The following is an 18,110-nucleotide window of genomic DNA, read 5'->3' as shown; positions in this document are numbered from 1 at the left end:
TTCTGAATCATTAAAAAGAATCAGTTCATAACAGAGATTCGTTCACTAACCAGGCATCACACTTGAGCTCCACATGATCATACCACGGAAATTCGTCAGTGCTGATCATTACACACCGCTTGGACAACACATGTGAGAATAAACTCATCTAAACTCTAAACACGTACAGCTACATAGTTTTTAGAGGTAGGTTCATTTTTGTGTATGTGCATGATTGTGTCTTTTTGTGCAATGTTAACGCTGCGTTCATGCGTTAGTTTACAGTGTTTAATGTGTATCACTCAGAACTTAAATATGAATGATTATTCCTGTATGTTATGAACAGAATGCTCTTCCAATATGCCGCTTTTAGCTACTGTTTACAACATGGTATGATGTGACTGCATGTTAAGTTAAGTCCATTACTTAATATATCCATTACATTAAAGTCCACTTCTGGTCATTGGTCAGGCTACCTGAGTAGTGTTCATGTGTTTGTTCATATATATGTATGTTGTAAGAATATATCATGTTTATCTATTAGGATTATATTAATAGTAATAATAGCTTTAGTAAGCCTCTATAGTATTTTGGTATTATTGACAATAGATCAACACTGACCACCCATGTCTTTGGTTCCACTATTTTTCCTATTAATTTTCTACGTAGGTGTTTACACTAATCTACATTAAATAATTCTAAGTATTGAATTAAACCAAACAGTCCTGCTGTGAATAATAACATCAAATTTTGAATAAAATAAAAATAAGAACTTTAAACAATTTGCTATTCTTTCAATAAAGTATTGTGAATGATGCAAGCAAATCAGAAATGCTGTATAATATAAAACTTGGACTTACAGTCAATGATGATTGTATTTATATATAAAAAAATTATATATTTTAAATTGATTGTAAAATATTCAAATACATACCAGGAGTTTGAGGGTGAAGGGATGCATTGATTGTGTCATTCGCAGTTATTAATCGGACAGAGCTACTTACTGCTGAGCTCAACAGCCACTGTTTTTATTTCTTTAGTAATGGTGACTTTTCTGATTGGTGGATCTATCTTCAGGATTATGGGTAGTGTAGTTATTCAATGGGAATTCAGCAATTAAAGATGATTTTGAAACCACACTGACTTATATACTGGCAGAGCTGGGTAGATTACTTATGAATTGTTATCAGTTAACGATTACAAATTACATGACAAAAATTGTAATCAGTAATATAATCTCTTAGATTACACATTTTTGGTAATGTAATCTGACTACTTTTGGATTACATTTAGATTACTTTTGTGCTAACCCTTATTTGATGTCACATATATTGTAGGATAATCTTGTACTTTTTTGACAGATACAAAGAAAAATACATTCCAAAAATGTATATTATATTCACCAACAAGAGCCTCAAAAGATTATTTTTAAAGTGCAGTGATGGACAGTTAATACTTCAAAATACTAACACTAATGTACCTGTTAGTGTTTGCTGATTGTAACACTGAATTAAACAAAATCATATATGATGATTTTAAAACATACTTACTTAAAATTAAGTAAATTTAGAAAACAGCAACATTACAAAAACAAATATTGAAAAACATGAAATTCACAGCAATATCACTGCTACATCAAATATTTCATCTATATTTCATATATTATTATTATTATTATATTTCATATATATATTTAATATTTATTTAATCTATATTTCATATATTTATTCCCCTTACTGCTGGAAAAACTTGAAGAATCACTAACGTACATAAGCGGCAGGTTTATTAGGAAAAGATATAAACGTCAAAAAAATGAAAAATTAGGAGAATCAATGAATTGTAAACAACTTACTGCCATTGTGTAAATCATATGTAATTATGTAATCCATAAAAAAAAGTAACTGTAGTCTGATTACTAGTATTTTAAAAAAAGTAGTTTACTCTAATTACAAGTACTTGATTTTTGGATTCTGATTACGTAATCCAGATTACAAAGTTTATGGTCTGTCTTGAAAGCCATATATTGTCACTGTCAGGCAGAAACCTTGTATCTCCATATTTTGTCTTTTTTCTTTTTTCTTTTCATAAATCATTACTATTGGTCACCCTTTATGTATGTCTTTGGGTTTTGAAAATATTAAACCAATGAAAAGTATTTAAAAAAGCAATTGACTAAATCTTGTAACTCCATTGGCTTTACCCCGCATTAAGTGCCGCACGCAGTTTGGACTGTCTCTGCTTATTTATTATGTAAGGGTAAAAAAAGCACAGCATTTTCTTTACTCAAGAAATAAACATTATATAAAGGTTAATGTTTTATGTATTTGACAACTGAGTCGATTTAGCATTTGTGACCCTGGACCACAAAACCAGTCATAAGTCACACGGGTATATTTGTTTTATATAGGATATTATTTTGTTCATTAGGATATTAAGTAAAGATCATGTTCCATGAAGATTTTTTGCAAATTTCCTACCGTAGATATATCAATTTATTTTTGTGAGTGGATATGCGTTGCTAAGGACTTAATTTGGACAACTTTAAAGGCGATTTCCTCAATATTTTGATTATTTTTTTTCAAATAGTTGTATCTCGGCCAAATATTTCATCGGATCATAGTCTATACTGTCTTAAACACACGGAGTGCCCACTTACCTACAATAAACTTTATAACCTTTAAGTTGATACGATGTACGAAAACAATGCCTCAGATGTGGCCGTTCTAATGACAGATAAAGCACATATGTCCGACATTTTGGTAAAATGTTAATAATATAGTGTCTGACCCCAATTAAAGCCACAATATCAACACTGAAGACAATGTTTAATCATTTAAATGTACAGTGTTTTTTTCCATTTCCTGTAAATGCGTGTTTTGGTTTTGACCATACAAGGTTTCCGCCCAACAGCGATGATGTATAACCACTAAAAGTATAGTTCTACTCTATTGTCAAAATTCTGGCTAAAATGTTTATAAAACCATACATCATACATATGTTATTTCATTAGCTATTTGTTTAGTGATTTGGTTGTTCATCACTTTCCTGAAGATGACAACACAGGAGGTGCGTCTCTGTGGGCTGCTGCTGCAGGAGCACTTTGGAGATGTGGTGGAGAAAGTGGGCACTCATCTCATCCGCTGTGGAGTTCTGACATTGAGAGCTCTTGCCCATGAGACCAAGCTTGCTCTTGACCTGGTAATGTCACATACTTTAGCTGTCTCTGTTATCACATTCTTCACATTCACTCTGTCTTCATTTTTCCTCATTAACTCTCTCCTCCTGCTAGGTCAAGAAATCGCTGTGTGTGCTGATGCAGCATGGGATGTGTACGTTTGGTGCAGGGCGTCGTGGTCCAGCGGGACCTGTGGAATATCGCATCAGCTGTGAGCGCATCCTACACATGCTTCGTTATCCGCGCTACATCTACACCGCCAAGAGTCTTTATGGTGATACAGGCGAGCTCATTGTTGAGGAGATGCTGCAGAGAGGCCAGATGACTATGAGCAGCACAGTCAAGACTGTAGCAGACAGGCTGACTCACAATATGCCAGGTAAGAACACAAGCAGACTGAAGGGCTAATTCATAGATGTAAACAAAACGGGACTTGGAAAAAATAGACAGGTTTTTTTTGTGCGTTTAAATGTTTTGTTTTAAATTATATGTGAATGCTCGGAATAAGACCATTTTGGGATGGGTATGGTCAAAGTCCCTTTAAGACAAGTCATTTCACTCGGCGGCCATCTTTGAAACGCCTCTCGGGCATCCTGGGCATCATGCAATCTTTTTGAATGGGGAAACATCAAATTCTCCAAAACTGTTTGCCAACCTTACGATTAAATTTCATATTTGAAATCACCAATGAAATCTAACAACAACCAGCTCATAAATTTAGTTTCTAAACGCTCGAATCATGACAAAAAAAAGCTATTTTTCAGGCTGGATCAAGCTAATGTGCATGCGCAGACCTAAATGCGCGTCTCTTCGGAGGCGCGCGTCTGACTGTTTCTATAGAAACCGGTGATTCTAACAGGATTCTAACAGCCGCTGAAGTGACGCGATAACTTTACCAGTCGGCGATTGGCTCTTATTTAGAAGGCGGGACTTATTCCGTCGTATTGCGCGTTACACTTTCTCCCATTCAAAACAATACGAGTGACACGTCTTGTGTTATTCTATAGTCTTTGGTATGGTTTGCTTTAAAGTCCACGGTACGGTATGTGTATAAAATGCATTATCAACGTTAACCGTATTTTCACATTTGCAAAATGCCAAATATTTTCAGCCATTGCAGACTTATTTACCATCCAAAGGAATTATGGCATTTAGAGGAGGAAATGAGTTGCATATTTTAATATTTTATGGAGTTGACAGAAATGGGAACAAATTGACTGTTAAAATTAATGTGTTCATTTTGAGTTTATTTTTTTCAGTTAAATGAGTTAAAAATATTTAAAGGTGCCCTAGAACTTTTTTTTAAAAGATGTAATATAAGTCTAAGGTGTCCTCTGAAAATGTCTGTGAAGTTTCAGCTCAAAATACCCCATAGATTTTTTTAAATTAATTTTTTTTACTGCCTATTTTGGGGCATAATTAGAAACGAGTCGATTTCAGGTTGCGGCCCCTTTAAATCGCGCGCTCTCCGCCCCCTCCCGAGCTCTCGACTCTATCACAGCATAAACAAAGTTCACACAGCTAATATAACCCTCAAATGGATCTTTACAAAGTGTTCGTCATGCATACTGAATGCATGCGTCGGATTATGTGAGTATTGTATTTATTTGGGTGTTTATATTTGATATTGAATGAGTTTGAGGCTATGCTCTGTGGTTAACTGGCTAACACTACACTGTTGGAGAGATTTATAAAGAATGAAGTTGTGTTTATGAATTATACAGGCTGCAAGTGTTTAATAATGAAAATAACGACGGCTCTTGTCTCCGTGAATACAGTAAGAAACGATGGTAACTTTAACCACATTTAACAGTACATTAGCAACATGCTAACGAAACATTTAGAAAGACAGTTTACAAATATCACTAAAAATATCATGTTATCATGGATCATGTCAGTTATTATCGCTCCATCTGCCATTTTTCGCTGTTTTCCTTGCTTGCTTACCTAGTCTGATTATTCAGCAGTGCACATCTAGACGTTCTGCCCTTGTGTAACGCCTCAATCATGGGCTGGCATATGCAAATATTGGGGGGATACATATTAATGATCCAGACTGTTACGTAACGTGTTATGTTGAGATTCGCCTGTTTTCCGGAGGTCTTTTAAACAAATGAGATTTATATAAGAAGGAGGAAACAATGGAGTTTGAAACTCACTGTATGTCATTTCCATGTACTGAACTCTTGTTATTTAACTATGGCAATATAAATTAAATTTTTAATTCTAGGGCACCTTTAACACAATTAACACAGCATCCATTTTTTTCTGCTGTCCTTTGGCTGCACTACAGTATATGATCACTCTATCATTCATTCAAGTGCTATTAAACCATTTAAGCTCGTTAAAGGGTTAGTTCACCCAAAAATGAAAATTCTGTCATTAATTACTCACCATCGTGCTGTTTTACACCCGTAAGACCTTCGTTGATCTTCGGAACACAAATTAAGATATTTTTGTTGAAATCCGATGGCTTAGTGAGGCCTCCATTACCAGCAATGACATTTTCTCTCTCAAGATCCATTAATGTACTAAAAAATATTTTTGGTGCGCCAAAAAAAAAACAAAATAACGACTTATTTAGTGATGGCCGATTTCAAAACACTGCTTCAGGAAGCTTCGGAGCATAATGAATCAGCGTATCGAATCATGATTCGGATCGCGTGTCAAACTGCTGAAATCACGTGACTTTGGCGCTCCGAACTGCGGATTCAACACACTGATTCAGTTATACTCTGAAGCTTCCTGAAGCAGTGTTTTGAAATCAGCCATCACTTTATAAGTCATTATTTAGTTTTTTTGGCGCACCAAAAATATTCTCGTCACTTTATAATATTAATATTGAACCACTGTACTCACATGAGCCGATTTAAAATGTCATTGCTCCCTATGCAGGCCTCACAGAACCATCGGATTTCATCAAAAATATCTTAATTTGTGTTCTGAGGATTAATGAAGGTCTTACGGGTGTGGAACGGCATGAGCGTGAGTAATAAATGACAGAATTTTCATTTTTGGGTGAACTAACCCTTTAAGACAGAAAACAACTCAAATCTGTACTGGTGCACTGTCTGTGAAGTGACTCTCTGTGAACAAACACCTGAAACATACAAACATGCACACAAAATTATGCCAAAATTTCCATTTTGATGAGTATCCTTGTAAGTACAGTCTTAGATGGGTTAAAAAGTGTTAAATGAATGTCAATAGTTGTGAGAAAATAAGATGTGTGTCAGATCTACATCATTTGCTTCAGGTCTTAAAGTGACAACAGCCTAATAAACCCACTGCTGTCTGTGTCATTAAAGGGTTTATTCACCCAAAAATTAAATTCTGTCATTAAGTACTCACCATCATGTCGTTCCACACACCAATAAGACCTTCGTTCATCTTCGGAACACAAATTAAGATATTTTTTATGAAATCAGAAATTTTTTTATACCCCTCTTAGAAAGCAGCGTAATTACCACATTCAAGGTCCAGAAAGGTAGTAAAGACATTGTTAAAATAGTAAACGTGACTACAGTGGTTCAATCTTAATGTTATGAAGCGACAAGCATACTTTTTGTGCTCAAAAACAACAACTTTATTCAACAATTTCTTCTCTTCCCTGTCATTCTCCTACACTATTTACATTGTAGACACAGTGCAGCGCTTCCGGGTTCTACGTCAGAACGCCTACTCTGTATCAATATAAGTTTGGATCCTTTAGAAGGACCAGATGAATATAGTAAAAAGAGTTGGTTAAAAGAGTGTCTGAAATATGTTTCATGCTCAACCCTTCTTATGTCTTAATTTCCATTTGAAACTTACCTATTTAAACTTTTTTTTTTTTTGTACCAGAGGGTCAGAGTATGGACTACAGTGAGGTTGTCTCTGCATTCTCCCAGTTGGTGGAGACTCATTTCCTTCAGCGCTGTCCTCCTGTGGCCTCAACAGGATCATCAAACTCGGGAGCGGTTGACACTCCTCCTCCAGCTGTAGCACAGCCCTCTGAACCAGAGAGCCACCCAGACTGCTACAGAGTACCCTATATCAATCTCACCGGTCAGTTACTCCTGTCAAAATACTAAATCTAGAAATATTCAAACACATTGAGACAAAAACTTGAATTGTGGAATTGTGTGTTCATCCAGGTCAAGGAAAACGCAGACGCTCAAGTGAGGATGGTGAAATTGACCAGCGTGCAGCAAAAAAAGCCAAAGTAGACAACAATGAGGTATTACGATCGAGATGATGACATCACACATTCACGTCTTCTTTAGCTGAGTTTTTCATCTGTTTTTATCTCTCTTTCTCCAGTGTGGTGATGAAGGGATCTTTTGGCAGGTGAATTTTGAACGCTTTCACTTGCACTTCAGGGATCAGGCCATCATTAATGCTGTTTCCTGTAAACTTGATCAGGTGACTATAAACATCAAATAATCTAAGATATACTGTGAGATATAATTAGGCTGTGGACTGAATATTCTTTCACGGGTGAATCTGAGACAGAACGTTCTGGATTCTCACATTTAGACTCTCCTCAAGGGAAATAATAAGTCGGTAGAATGTAGGTCTTTATCGGCTAAATTTCTCTCTTTCTCCCCCCTGTAGACTAGCGGTGAGATAGTTAGAACCATGTTACGGATGAGTGAAGTTACAACGCCGGCTAACGCTGCTTTCACACAAGCTCTTTCAGCAAACGAGGTAATGGATGAACATGCACATTTTTGCTTTGTACGGCCCTTATACTGGGAAAATCAAATCAGATTGGTATGAAGTGTGATTAAAGCCTTATTGTTTTCCATCAGATTTTCCGAGCTCTTCCATCCAATTACAACATCGCCAGGCCAATTTTAGACCAATACCTCACTCTCCTGGTTGACGATCCGGTAAAGCAATGAATACACAAATACACACTACTTTATATTTGCTATTTATCCAAGGATTAAATTACTGAAATATCTTTGCTTTTTCTCCTAGATGGAATTTGTGGGGAAGACAGGTGACAGTGGAGGAGGAATGTATGTTGTCAGTATCCCTTTAAAACACCACCTGAACTTTCCATGTCTAACTGCAAATCATTTTTATTAAAATGTATTTATTTATTATTTACACTACCATTCAAAGGTTTGGCGTCAGTAAGAAATTAATAGTTTTATTCAGCAAGGACAAATTAAATTGATCTAACATGACAGTAAAGATATTTATAATTTATATTTTCAAATAAATGCTGTTTTCTTTAACTTTCTATTCATCGAAGAATCCTGAAAGCAATGTATCTGTTTTCACAAAAAAAATATTAAGCAGCACAACTGTTTTCAACATTGATGATAATAAGAAATATTTCTTGAGCACTAAATCAGCATGTTAGAATGATCTCTGAAGGATCACGTGACACTGAAGACTGCAGTAATGATGCTGAAAATTCAGTTCAGCCGTCATATGAATAAATTACATTTTAAAATATATTAAAATAAAAAAAGTTATTCTAAATTGTAATAATATTTCACAATATTACTGTTTTACTGTATTTTTGGTCAAATACAGGTGCTGGTCATATAATTAGAATATCGTGAAAAAGTTCATTTTTTTTATTGTAAATTATTTAAAAAAATGAAACTTTCATTTATACTAGATTCCCTACATGTAAAGTAAAACATTTCAAAAGTTTTTTTTTTTTTTAATTTGTTGATTAGAGCGTACAGCTAATGAAAGTCCAAAATCCAGTATCTCAAAATATTAGAATATTTACATTTGAGTTTCATTAAATGACCATCTCTACAGTATAAATTCCGGGTAACTCTTGTTCTTTGAAACCACACTAATGGGGAAGACTGCTGACTTGGCAATGGTCCAGGAGACAATCATTGACACCCTCCACAAAGAGAGTAAGTCACAGATGGTCATTACTGAATTTGGTGGCTGTTTACAGAGTGATGTATCAAAACATATTAAATGCAAAGTTGACTGGAAGGAAGAAATTGGGTAGGCAAAGGTGCACAAGCAACAGGGATGACCACAAGCTTGAGAATACTGTCAAGTAAGGCCGATTCAGACACTTGAGTCAAATGAAGCCGGAGTCAGCGCATCAAGAGTCACCACACTCAGACATCTTCAGGAAAAGGACTACCAAGCCACTTCTGAAACAGAAAAAAAAAAAAAAAAAAAAAAAAAAAAACTTTTGAAATGTTTTACTTTACATGTAGGGAATCTAGAATATATGAAAGTTTCATTTTTAAAAATAATTTACAATAAAAAAATGAACTTTTTCATGATATTCTAATTATATGACCAGCACCTGTAAATGCAGCCTTGTTGAGCATTGGACACATTTAAAAAAAAAAAAATCTTATCAACCCCAAACTTTTGAATGGTACATATCTAATAATATTATAAAAAATAGCAGTAAAACTTGTAATTGATTGGTTGACCCTTGACCCTGCGGTCAGATCTACACCGTGCACTGGCTAACCTGGCCAGAGCTACCCTAGAGTCTGTGGTCCAAGAGAGGTTAGTAGAGTCATAATGTTTTAGCTTGCTGAAATCATTTTTTGGTTTTGTTCTTAGATTCTTTGCTTCACTTCAGGTTTGGTTCCCGTTCAGCTCGCATCTTTCGTCTGTTACTGCGGAAACGACACCTGGAACAGAAGCAGGTGGAGGATTTCGCCATGATTCCAGCCAAAGAGGCCAAAGACATGCTGTACACACTCCTATCTGAGAACCTGGTCCAGCTACAGGTAACACACTCACAGCAGGTCTTGTTTATATATATAACAGTCACTCAATAATTCAGTTTCATTGTCCTTGCTCTATGTCTGCTTGTCAGTTTGACCCAGTTTACACCTGGTATTAAAATCAGCATGAAACGGAAGTTTTTTTCTTTCCTATTGTGATGTATATCCAAGTGAACTGGCTTTTCTAACAAGAAAATATGTAGGGCGCGACTTGATTTTGTCCATCGGGATTAATTGGATCGTTGTGGTTTGATCTCATGTCAAAAAATCATTAGGTACTACATTTGATGACTGACTTATATTAAAAAAGTATGTTCTATCAACCTTATTTTTAAGAGAAGAGCGGACGTGGCCATTTTCACTTCAGGCTTCAGGTGTCAGCTGCTTCCAGTTATTTTAGCTGTACAAAAACAGGCCGTTTTGCTACTTGTTGCGAACTGGTATTTGTCATATTACTTTTAATTCATTATGGTAATCATAAACAGATTGGTTATAGTTTTAAAGGGATAGTTCACCCAAAAATGAAAATTTGATGTTTATCTGCTTACCCCCAGGGCATCCAAGATCTAGGTGTCTTTGTTTCTTCAGTAGAACACAAATGATGATTTTTAACTCCAACCACTGCCGTCTGTCAGTGGTATAATGCAAGTCAGCGGGAACTTGGACTATAAGAGTAAATAAAACACGACAGATAAATCCAAATTAAACCCTGCGGCTCGTGACGACACATTGATGTCTTAAGGCACGAAACGATCGGTTTGTGCGAGAAACCGAACAGTATTTATATAATTTTTTACCTCTAATACACCACTATGTCCAACGGCATTCATCACTCGATTCGTGAGGCCTGATCGCGCTCTGACAGCGGCAGTGATGTCTCGCGCATATACTTCAATGAGCGCCAGACATCACTGCCGCTGTCAGAGCGCGATCAGACCTCACGAATCGAGTGATGAATGCCGTTGGACATGGTGTATTAGAGGTAAAAAAAATGATATAAATACTGTTCGATTTCTAGCACAAACCGATCGTTTCGTGTCTAAGGACATCAATGTGTCGTCACGAGCCGCAGGGTTTAATTTGGATTTGTCTGTCGTGTTTTATTTACTCTTATAGTCCAAGTTCCCGCTGACTTGCATTATACCACTGACAGACGGCAGCGGTTGGAGTTAAAAATCATCAATTGTGTTCTACTGAAGAAACAAAGACACCTAGATCTTGGATGCGCTGGGGGTAAGCAGATAAACATCAAATTTTCATTTTTGGGTGAACTATCTCTTTAACATTTATTGCTCTTGTATGCTTGTAGCTTACCTAAAGCGGATAATGAATCAAAAGTCTTCCCCGTTGTAGGCAGTATGAAGGCAATCTGTTGGCTTTGTCATGTGATACTCTTTGTCAGTTGTCGCTTATGGATGTTAGTACCAAGTGTAAACAGGGTCTCTTTTTATCACGATCAGGCTTCATATCACTCTTTCTGTACTGTATGTAAAGGAAATTCCAAAAACGCCAGACCACGCCCCTTCTCGCACCTTCTACCTGTACACCGTTAATCAGCTGCCCACCGCCAGACTGCTGCTGCAACACTGCTACAAGGTACAGAGCTTACATGAGCATCCCTTTTCAATGCTTTTTGTAGTGTTTTGATATATATTTGTTTGTGGACACCATACAGACAATTGGGAACCTGATCGAGAGGCGGCTATACGAGACCAAAGAAAACAAGCAAGTCCCTCCTTTTTCGGCAATACAAAACATTCATCCAAGAAGTAGTCTTTGGTTATGTCATTAATCTGTTCATTGATTTTCAAAGGCGACTTTTGGAAAAGTCTCAGCGAATTGAGGCCATCCTGGCATCCTTGCAGGCCACAGGGGCGGAAACGGCACAGCTGACGGAGGTGGAGGAGATGATCACAGCTCCAGAAAGACAGCAGCTCGAGTCCCTGCGACACCACATTAACAAGTACTACACAAACCGATTACTTTATATATATCATGTGATTCATGTTCAGCCAGTCATTAATCCCGTTTCTTCTCTCTGTGCTCACGGTAACAGGTTGGATTCCAGTGAAAACCAGGTGGACGAGACCATATTTCTTCTGGAATCCTACATTAACTCTACACAGGCCTCCCGCTGACAGTTATTATACAACTATAGGCTAGTTCAAGAAGACATACTTGTTTATGTTTGTGTGAATGAAAAAGAGTAGATAGAGCTATTTTGAAATTCATGCTATTTTCAGATGTTTCATTTGTAACAAGGACTGTTGTGTTGTGACAAGATGTGTTTGGTGGAGCTGTATATGCAGTTTTATTTCTGTTTTCATTGGGGGGAAAATAAAGATGAAATTCTTTTTATAATGGTTTACAAATTTTTATTTAATAATTTGTCAAAAGAAAAACAATTTTCAAATCTGTGCATTGACCACGATGACTGAAACATTGTGATTTCTGTTAAGTAACAAAAATTAAATAAACATTGCTTGGTTTTATGATGAACCTGATTTCACCAAGTGCAACATGTTCCTGGATCAATGTCTTTTCAATCAACCAATCAGATTTGAGGGACAGGTTTTACAGTTTATGTCAAGTTTAGGCTTGCAACCAGGGTTAGGTGCTTCTACATCAATGTTATTCACCTATCTTTCCCTCTGATTTTAGGGATACGTTATGGGGAGGTTTAGAAATGTTGTTTGATCAACAAAATATGTTGATCCGGTAATATGTCCTACTTGGCAAAATCAGTAATCTTTGTATTATACCATATGTTTCAACTTAAATACACATTTCATAATTTTTTACAATTAGTGCATTTGCTTGTTTTCCGGTCCATCATTGCAATGCAGTTATAAATGATCTGTCTCTGTGAAGCCAGAGAATATCCCAGATAACCTTTTTTCTCATCCGGTAAAACTTTTTGCGATATGCTGGGATTCATGTCCTTTTTTTTTTGCCTCAAAAGAATCCAAAGAAAATCTTAGGTATGAGATCCTATGACCCAGCAGAGCATGAAAATGAATAGTAAACTCGACTGAACCGCAAGAACTGATACACCCGTCATTCACAAAGTTTTACGCATCCTGCGCCCCTTTGTGTGTTTATTTATTATTTTGGCACATTTGTTTAGTGCTCTCAGCTCCATGTAAAATATTTGATCAGGTTTAAATCCATTCTGCAGATTTTCCCCCAAAATCAGCACACAAAAACAAGTCTGTAGATTCCACCTGGACCTGATAATGGATTGTTTGTGGTCCTGAAGCAGAAGTGTCATGTCACAAAGGGGAAGTAATGGCTGGAAAAGGCATATTTCCTTGTTGTAAAGGAAACTGTTCAATCTGTGCTGCAGTGTCAGTTGTCATCCTTCTCATCCTCATCCTTCCTCTGTTTCCTTGTGAAAAACCCCAGCTGTGAAGAAACATTTAACAGATGTTTTTGTTTTGTTTTTTAAGTTTTGAGTACTAATTCACTTCAGATGTAACCACTCTGCTGTACACCTGCTGTTGTGTTCCGTACCTTCCAAAGAATGAATACTAAGAGTGCAAGAAGCAGCAGTCCTCCAATGATGCTGCCAATCAGAATCCAGAGAGAAATCGGGATCGAACGCCCCTTCAGCACTTCCAAAACTGTCTATACACACAAATACAGGCACAGCGAGAGAGTTTATACAGGTGCAGGCTAGTGGAGTTGTAGGTAAGGATTTCACTTTTTTTTCAACACTCATTTTTCTCTGCTATTTAATGAAAAAACATAACTAACACTGCAGAAATTACATTAGTAATGTGCAAACATGATTTTATGTCAAGTGGGCTTTGAAAATCATACATTTAAGTGTCATTTAATATTCAATTGTGTTGGAATTATTAGAACAGTTTAAATTAGACTGGGTTAGCATTGTGGAGATGAATGGAGCACTTACTATGGACTGATAAAACGCATGTAATTTCTGCTTTGCTCAAGGAGCATTTCAAGCTTAACACTTACCATGCTAATATATGTTATTGCTAGCCAATAGTTAGCTAACTAGTACAATCTTATGGCTGTATTTGAAAACTTAGGAAGGTGACTTGTTGCCTCACTGCCTTAGGCTAGTTTAATGACAAAACTGAGGCATGGTTTAATGATCTACAGCAAAATAAAGTGAGCTTTGTTGATAACTAAAATATTTAATTAGATATCATAGGCAGCAAAGGATACCTTTGAGTGCAACCTCCGAAGGCAGCATTTTTAAGCTTTTGGACGCAGCATTATAAGTCAGTCATAGGACACAAAAATATGTGATATTTATTGAATTCATCCAGTCAGGGAGCCATTTAAAAATTGATTTGGTACTACTTTATTGGGTCACTTAAAAATGAAACGTGAAAAAAAACCTTTTAATTTAAATTAATTTAATTGATTCATGAGGGGCAGATGTACATGATTAAATCATTAAAACACTTTTTTCAGTGAATGGTTTATGAGTTTATGTTCCATCAGTTCTCTCACCTCTCTCAAGAGGGCAGCATTTCCCATTGTAATCAGATTGGACTCCCGAGCAGACAGCTGGTAAGAGCCCACAACTGTCACTGCTTTAAACTTGGCCTGTCAGGAGCACACAGTTAGAGGTTAGAGACTGAAACACAAACAGATCCCAAAGCATATTTTGTGTGTTTTGTCTTTCTATTGACCTCTGAAACCATCTGTCTGCTATGGGAAGCTTGTTTCCACCACTGAATAAAAATTAAAAAAGATAATTGTGACTTTGTATCTCACAATTCTGCCTTTTTTCCCTCACAATTGCAAGTTTATATCTCGCAATTATTAATTATTTTATTAATTCTAAGACCGGCTTTTTTCTCAGAATTGTGAGTTTACTGTATGTAACACAGTTCGTAAGTATGGGAAGGAGGAGGCGTGAACCGTCGAACGTTCAACAAAACTTTAATTCAAAATAAACAAATACAAAACATCTGCTGGCCACACAAACATAATAAAACATAAAATAAAGTCCAGGCCTGGTCCTCTCTCGTCCTTCACTGTCGTCGCTCCTCCTTTTATTCTTCTGGAGCTCCTCCGTGAGAGACTCAAGGCCGGTGTGCCTCGCAGGTGGAGCTCATTATCTCTCGCGTCACCGGCCTCGTGCCGTTCCCTCACGGCTCTCGCCCGCCCTGCTCGCCACACTATATATCTTACCATTCTGACTTTATTATTCACAATTCTGACTTTATAACTCGTAATTGCGTGTTATAAAGTCAGAATTGCTAGACATAAACTCACAATTCAGAGAAAAAAAAGATTTGCGAGATATAAACATTGTGCAATTCTGACTTCTTTTCTCAGAATTGTGAGATATAAACTTGCAATTGTGAGTTGTAAAGTCCAATTCTGAGGAAAAAAAGACTTTTTTTCAGAATTGCAAGTTTATGTCTCGCAATTCTAACTTAATAACATGTGATTCTGACTTTATTTCTCACAGTTGCAAGTATTTATCATGCAATCGTGACAAAAAAAGTCAGAATTGCGAGATGTAAACTAGCAATTGCAAGAAAAAAAATCTGAATTGTGAGATAGAAAAGTCGCAATTATCTCTTTTATTTTTTATTCAGTGGCGAAAACAAGCTTCCATAGCTTGCACATACTAAAGTGTGTGTGTGTGTGAATACCGTTAAGTGTGAGAGATGTCACCTGTCTAAAGAAGTTGTCGTGTATTCTTCTGGTGATGCGGATCAAGGCTATCTCTCCCTTCAGTAGCTGCTGGATGTGACACACAACCTCCACACACCATGAGGAAGTGCAATTCTAAAAAGGAAAAAAAAAAAAATTCCGGAAACATTTCATGCATACTCGTATGGTGGTTACAGCCCTTGTACTTTAGGTCAGGGTTTCAAATTAGGGTTGCAAGTAAGTAATAGGGGGTCTGTGGAAATGTTTACATCACAAGGGTGATCATATTTAGGGGTCAACTTATAGTCTTGAGTAATGCCTGTACCATAGCGACAGATAAAAGAGACAGCAAGTTGTCAGTTTTAAGACTGTTGAACTCAAATCAACTGAACTTCCTCGCAAAATTTGGTTGTAAGTCCTGAAAACTTAAAGGAGTTAACTTCAGTTTGGTTTTCAGTCTCTTTCATAACCATACTGTGTGTGAATATAGTGTGTGTATTCTCACCAATAGTTCAGTTTTCTTCATGTCTTCAGGGTGAAGTGGACGTACATCTCTCTGACTGGACTTCAGCTTTGAAAGATCACTGACTATACTGCAGTTCACACCTGAAGCCTACAAATAAATCCAGACAAAAACACCAACTTTACAAGGTGTATAAGAATTATAGAAAGACTAGCAGTGTGATACTAACATTATGAGAAAATGCATCAACCACAGTCGCGAAAACTCTGTCTCCTGAAGCCACGGAGGGCAAATTGACGCTCAGCTCTAGATTTCTGACGGCGTAACAGCCCAGATTCTGCACCTGATATAAAAAAATATACAAGTAGTCATGAGCTTTCTGATTTGATTTTAAACAGAGACCGATGAGCCTATCGGGTTTAATTTCACCCACAGTGAAGTGTGTGAAGAACTCAGGTCCTGTCCCCTCTGATACTGTCCTGGTCGGATGGACCTCATAGCGGTTTAGGTTGGAGTCACTGTAGTGAATCGAACCAAAATAAGACCACATATGGACATTGTACACTGAACATGCATACAGCTTTGAGGTTGTAATTAGGTGTTATAGGTCATGTTGGGAAACATATAAAGGAAATAACATGATAATAATAATAAACATTATTATATTATTAGTACTAGTAGTAGTAGTAGTAGTAGTAGTAGTAGGAAAAAAATATTGGTTGCACTTTTTTACAGTATGTGCACTTTCAATGTACTTACAGTGTACTTACCAACAAAAGTACTTAGTAGTGTAAAGTAACTACATGGGTTAAGTTAAAGGTGCCCTAGAATTAAAAATTGAATTTATATTGGCATAGTCAAATAACAAGAGTTCAGTACATGGAAAAGACATACAGTGAGTTTCAAACTCCATTGTTTCCTCCTTCTTATATAAATCTCATTTGTTTAAAAGACCTCTGGAAAACAGGCGAATCTCAACATAACACCGACTGTTACGTAACAGTCGGGGTGTACGCCCCAATATTTGCATATGCCAGCCCATGATTGAGGCGTTACACAAGGGCAGAACGTCTGGATGTGCACTGCTGAATAATCAGACTAGGTAAACAAGCAAGGAAAACAGTGAAAAATGGCAGATGGAGCAATAATAACTGACATGATCCATGATAACATGATATTTTTAGTGATATTTGTGAATTGTCTTTCTAAATGTTTCGTTAGCATGTTGCTAATGTACTGTTAAATGTGGTTAAAGTTACCATCGTTTCTTACTGTATTCACGGAGACAAGAGCCGTCGTTATTTTCATTTTTAAACACTTGCAGTCTGTATAATTCATAAACACAACTTCATTCTTTATAAATCTCTCCAACAGTGTAGTGTTAGCCGTTAGCCACAGAGCATAGCCTCAAACTCATTCAATATCAAATGTAAACACCCAAATAAATACAATACTCACATAATCCGACGCATGCATTCAGTATGCATGACGAACACTTTGTAAAGATCCATTTGAGGGTTATATTAGCTGTGTAAACTTTGTTTATGCTTTGATAGAGTCGAGAGCTCGGGAGGGGGCGGAGAGCGCGCGATTTAAAGGGGCCGCAACCTGAAATCGGCTCGTTTCTAATTATGCCCCAAAATAGGCAGTTAAAAAAATTAATTTAAAAAAATCTATGGGATATTTTGAGCTGAAACTTCACAGACACATTCAGGGGACACCTTAGACTTACATGTATTATGTACTTACAATATTACATCTTTTAAAAAAAAGTTCTAGGGCACCTTTAAGGTTTATGGGTAGGTTCAGGGTTAGTAGTACCTAGTTATAACCCATTTAGTGTCATTACTATAATAAATACATAGTATGTTCATGAGAAACAGGACTGTAAAATAAAGTGCTAGCAGTAGTAGTAGTAGTTGTTGTTGTTGTTGTTGTGGTATTTTCATTATTTTTACACTAAAAATAATAATAACATAAATAATACTAATATAAACAATGCTAAACTGTACAACAACTACCTTTCTAACTATTAATAAGCAGTAAATTAAGAGTTTATTGAGGCAAAAGTCATAGTTAATAATGAATATGTGTTCCCCATACCAAAGTGTTACCCAATACTTTTTGTAAT

General features: G+C 36.5%; 2 protein-coding genes across 3 annotated transcripts in view; one reads left to right on the top strand and one right to left on the bottom strand.

The window, feature by feature from the left end:
- The first annotated feature begins 34 nt into the window (after positions 1–34).
- On the top strand, positions 35–12,231 carry polr3c (polymerase (RNA) III (DNA directed) polypeptide C). 2 transcript variants are annotated; one of them, XM_048153798.1, is made up of 15 exons: positions 35–186; positions 3,031–3,177; positions 3,269–3,533; positions 6,998–7,201; positions 7,291–7,373; positions 7,457–7,558; positions 7,751–7,843; positions 7,948–8,028; positions 8,120–8,171; positions 9,589–9,649; positions 9,726–9,876; positions 11,368–11,469; positions 11,549–11,598; positions 11,687–11,836; positions 11,930–12,231. In XM_048153798.1, exons 2-15 carry the CDS (start codon positions 3,031–3,033, stop codon positions 12,009–12,011), a joined length of 1,623 nt encoding a protein of 540 aa, XP_048009755.1. In that variant the 5' UTR covers positions 35–186; the 3' UTR covers positions 12,012–12,231. The 2 variants fall into 2 exon arrangements, with proteins under 2 accessions (XP_048009755.1, XP_048009756.1); XM_048153799.1 differs by having other exon boundaries at positions 45–132.
- A 2-nt stretch (positions 12,232–12,233) lies between these two features.
- itga10 (integrin, alpha 10) overlaps positions 12,234–18,110 on the bottom strand; it is a 34,080-nt gene continuing 28,203 nt past the window's right edge. The window contains 7 exon segments of the mRNA XM_048153797.1: positions 12,234–13,278; positions 13,387–13,500; positions 14,359–14,454; positions 15,538–15,651; positions 16,022–16,129; positions 16,209–16,322; positions 16,413–16,497. Of these exon segments, the coding sequence (XP_048009754.1) occupies positions 13,222–13,278; positions 13,387–13,500; positions 14,359–14,454; positions 15,538–15,651; positions 16,022–16,129; positions 16,209–16,322; positions 16,413–16,497 (688 nt within the window). The 3' untranslated portion in view covers positions 12,234–13,221.

The sequence above is a fragment of the Megalobrama amblycephala genome, linkage group LG13 (assembly GCF_018812025.1).
Source record: "Megalobrama amblycephala isolate DHTTF-2021 linkage group LG13, ASM1881202v1, whole genome shotgun sequence".
Taxonomy (NCBI): domain Eukaryota; kingdom Metazoa; phylum Chordata; class Actinopteri; order Cypriniformes; family Xenocyprididae; genus Megalobrama; species Megalobrama amblycephala.
Note: the sequence above shows the minus strand (reverse complement) of the source record. Positions and strands in the feature narration are given on the sequence as shown.

What these genes read in the sequence shown, in the direction of transcription:
- polr3c (XM_048153798.1), top strand. Translation starts at nt 3,031, where the DNA reads ATGACAACACAGGAGGTGCGTCTCTGTGGGCTGCTGCTGCAGGAGCAC. An exon ending in CTCTCCTGGTTGACGATCCG is followed by an intron (nt 8,029 to 8,119) that starts GTAAAGCAATGA and finishes TTTTTCTCCTAG; the next exon opens with ATGGAATTTGTGGGGAAGAC. An exon ending in GAGTCTGTGGTCCAAGAGAG is followed by an intron (nt 9,650 to 9,725) that starts GTTAGTAGAGTC and finishes GCTTCACTTCAG; the next exon opens with GTTTGGTTCCCGTTCAGCTC.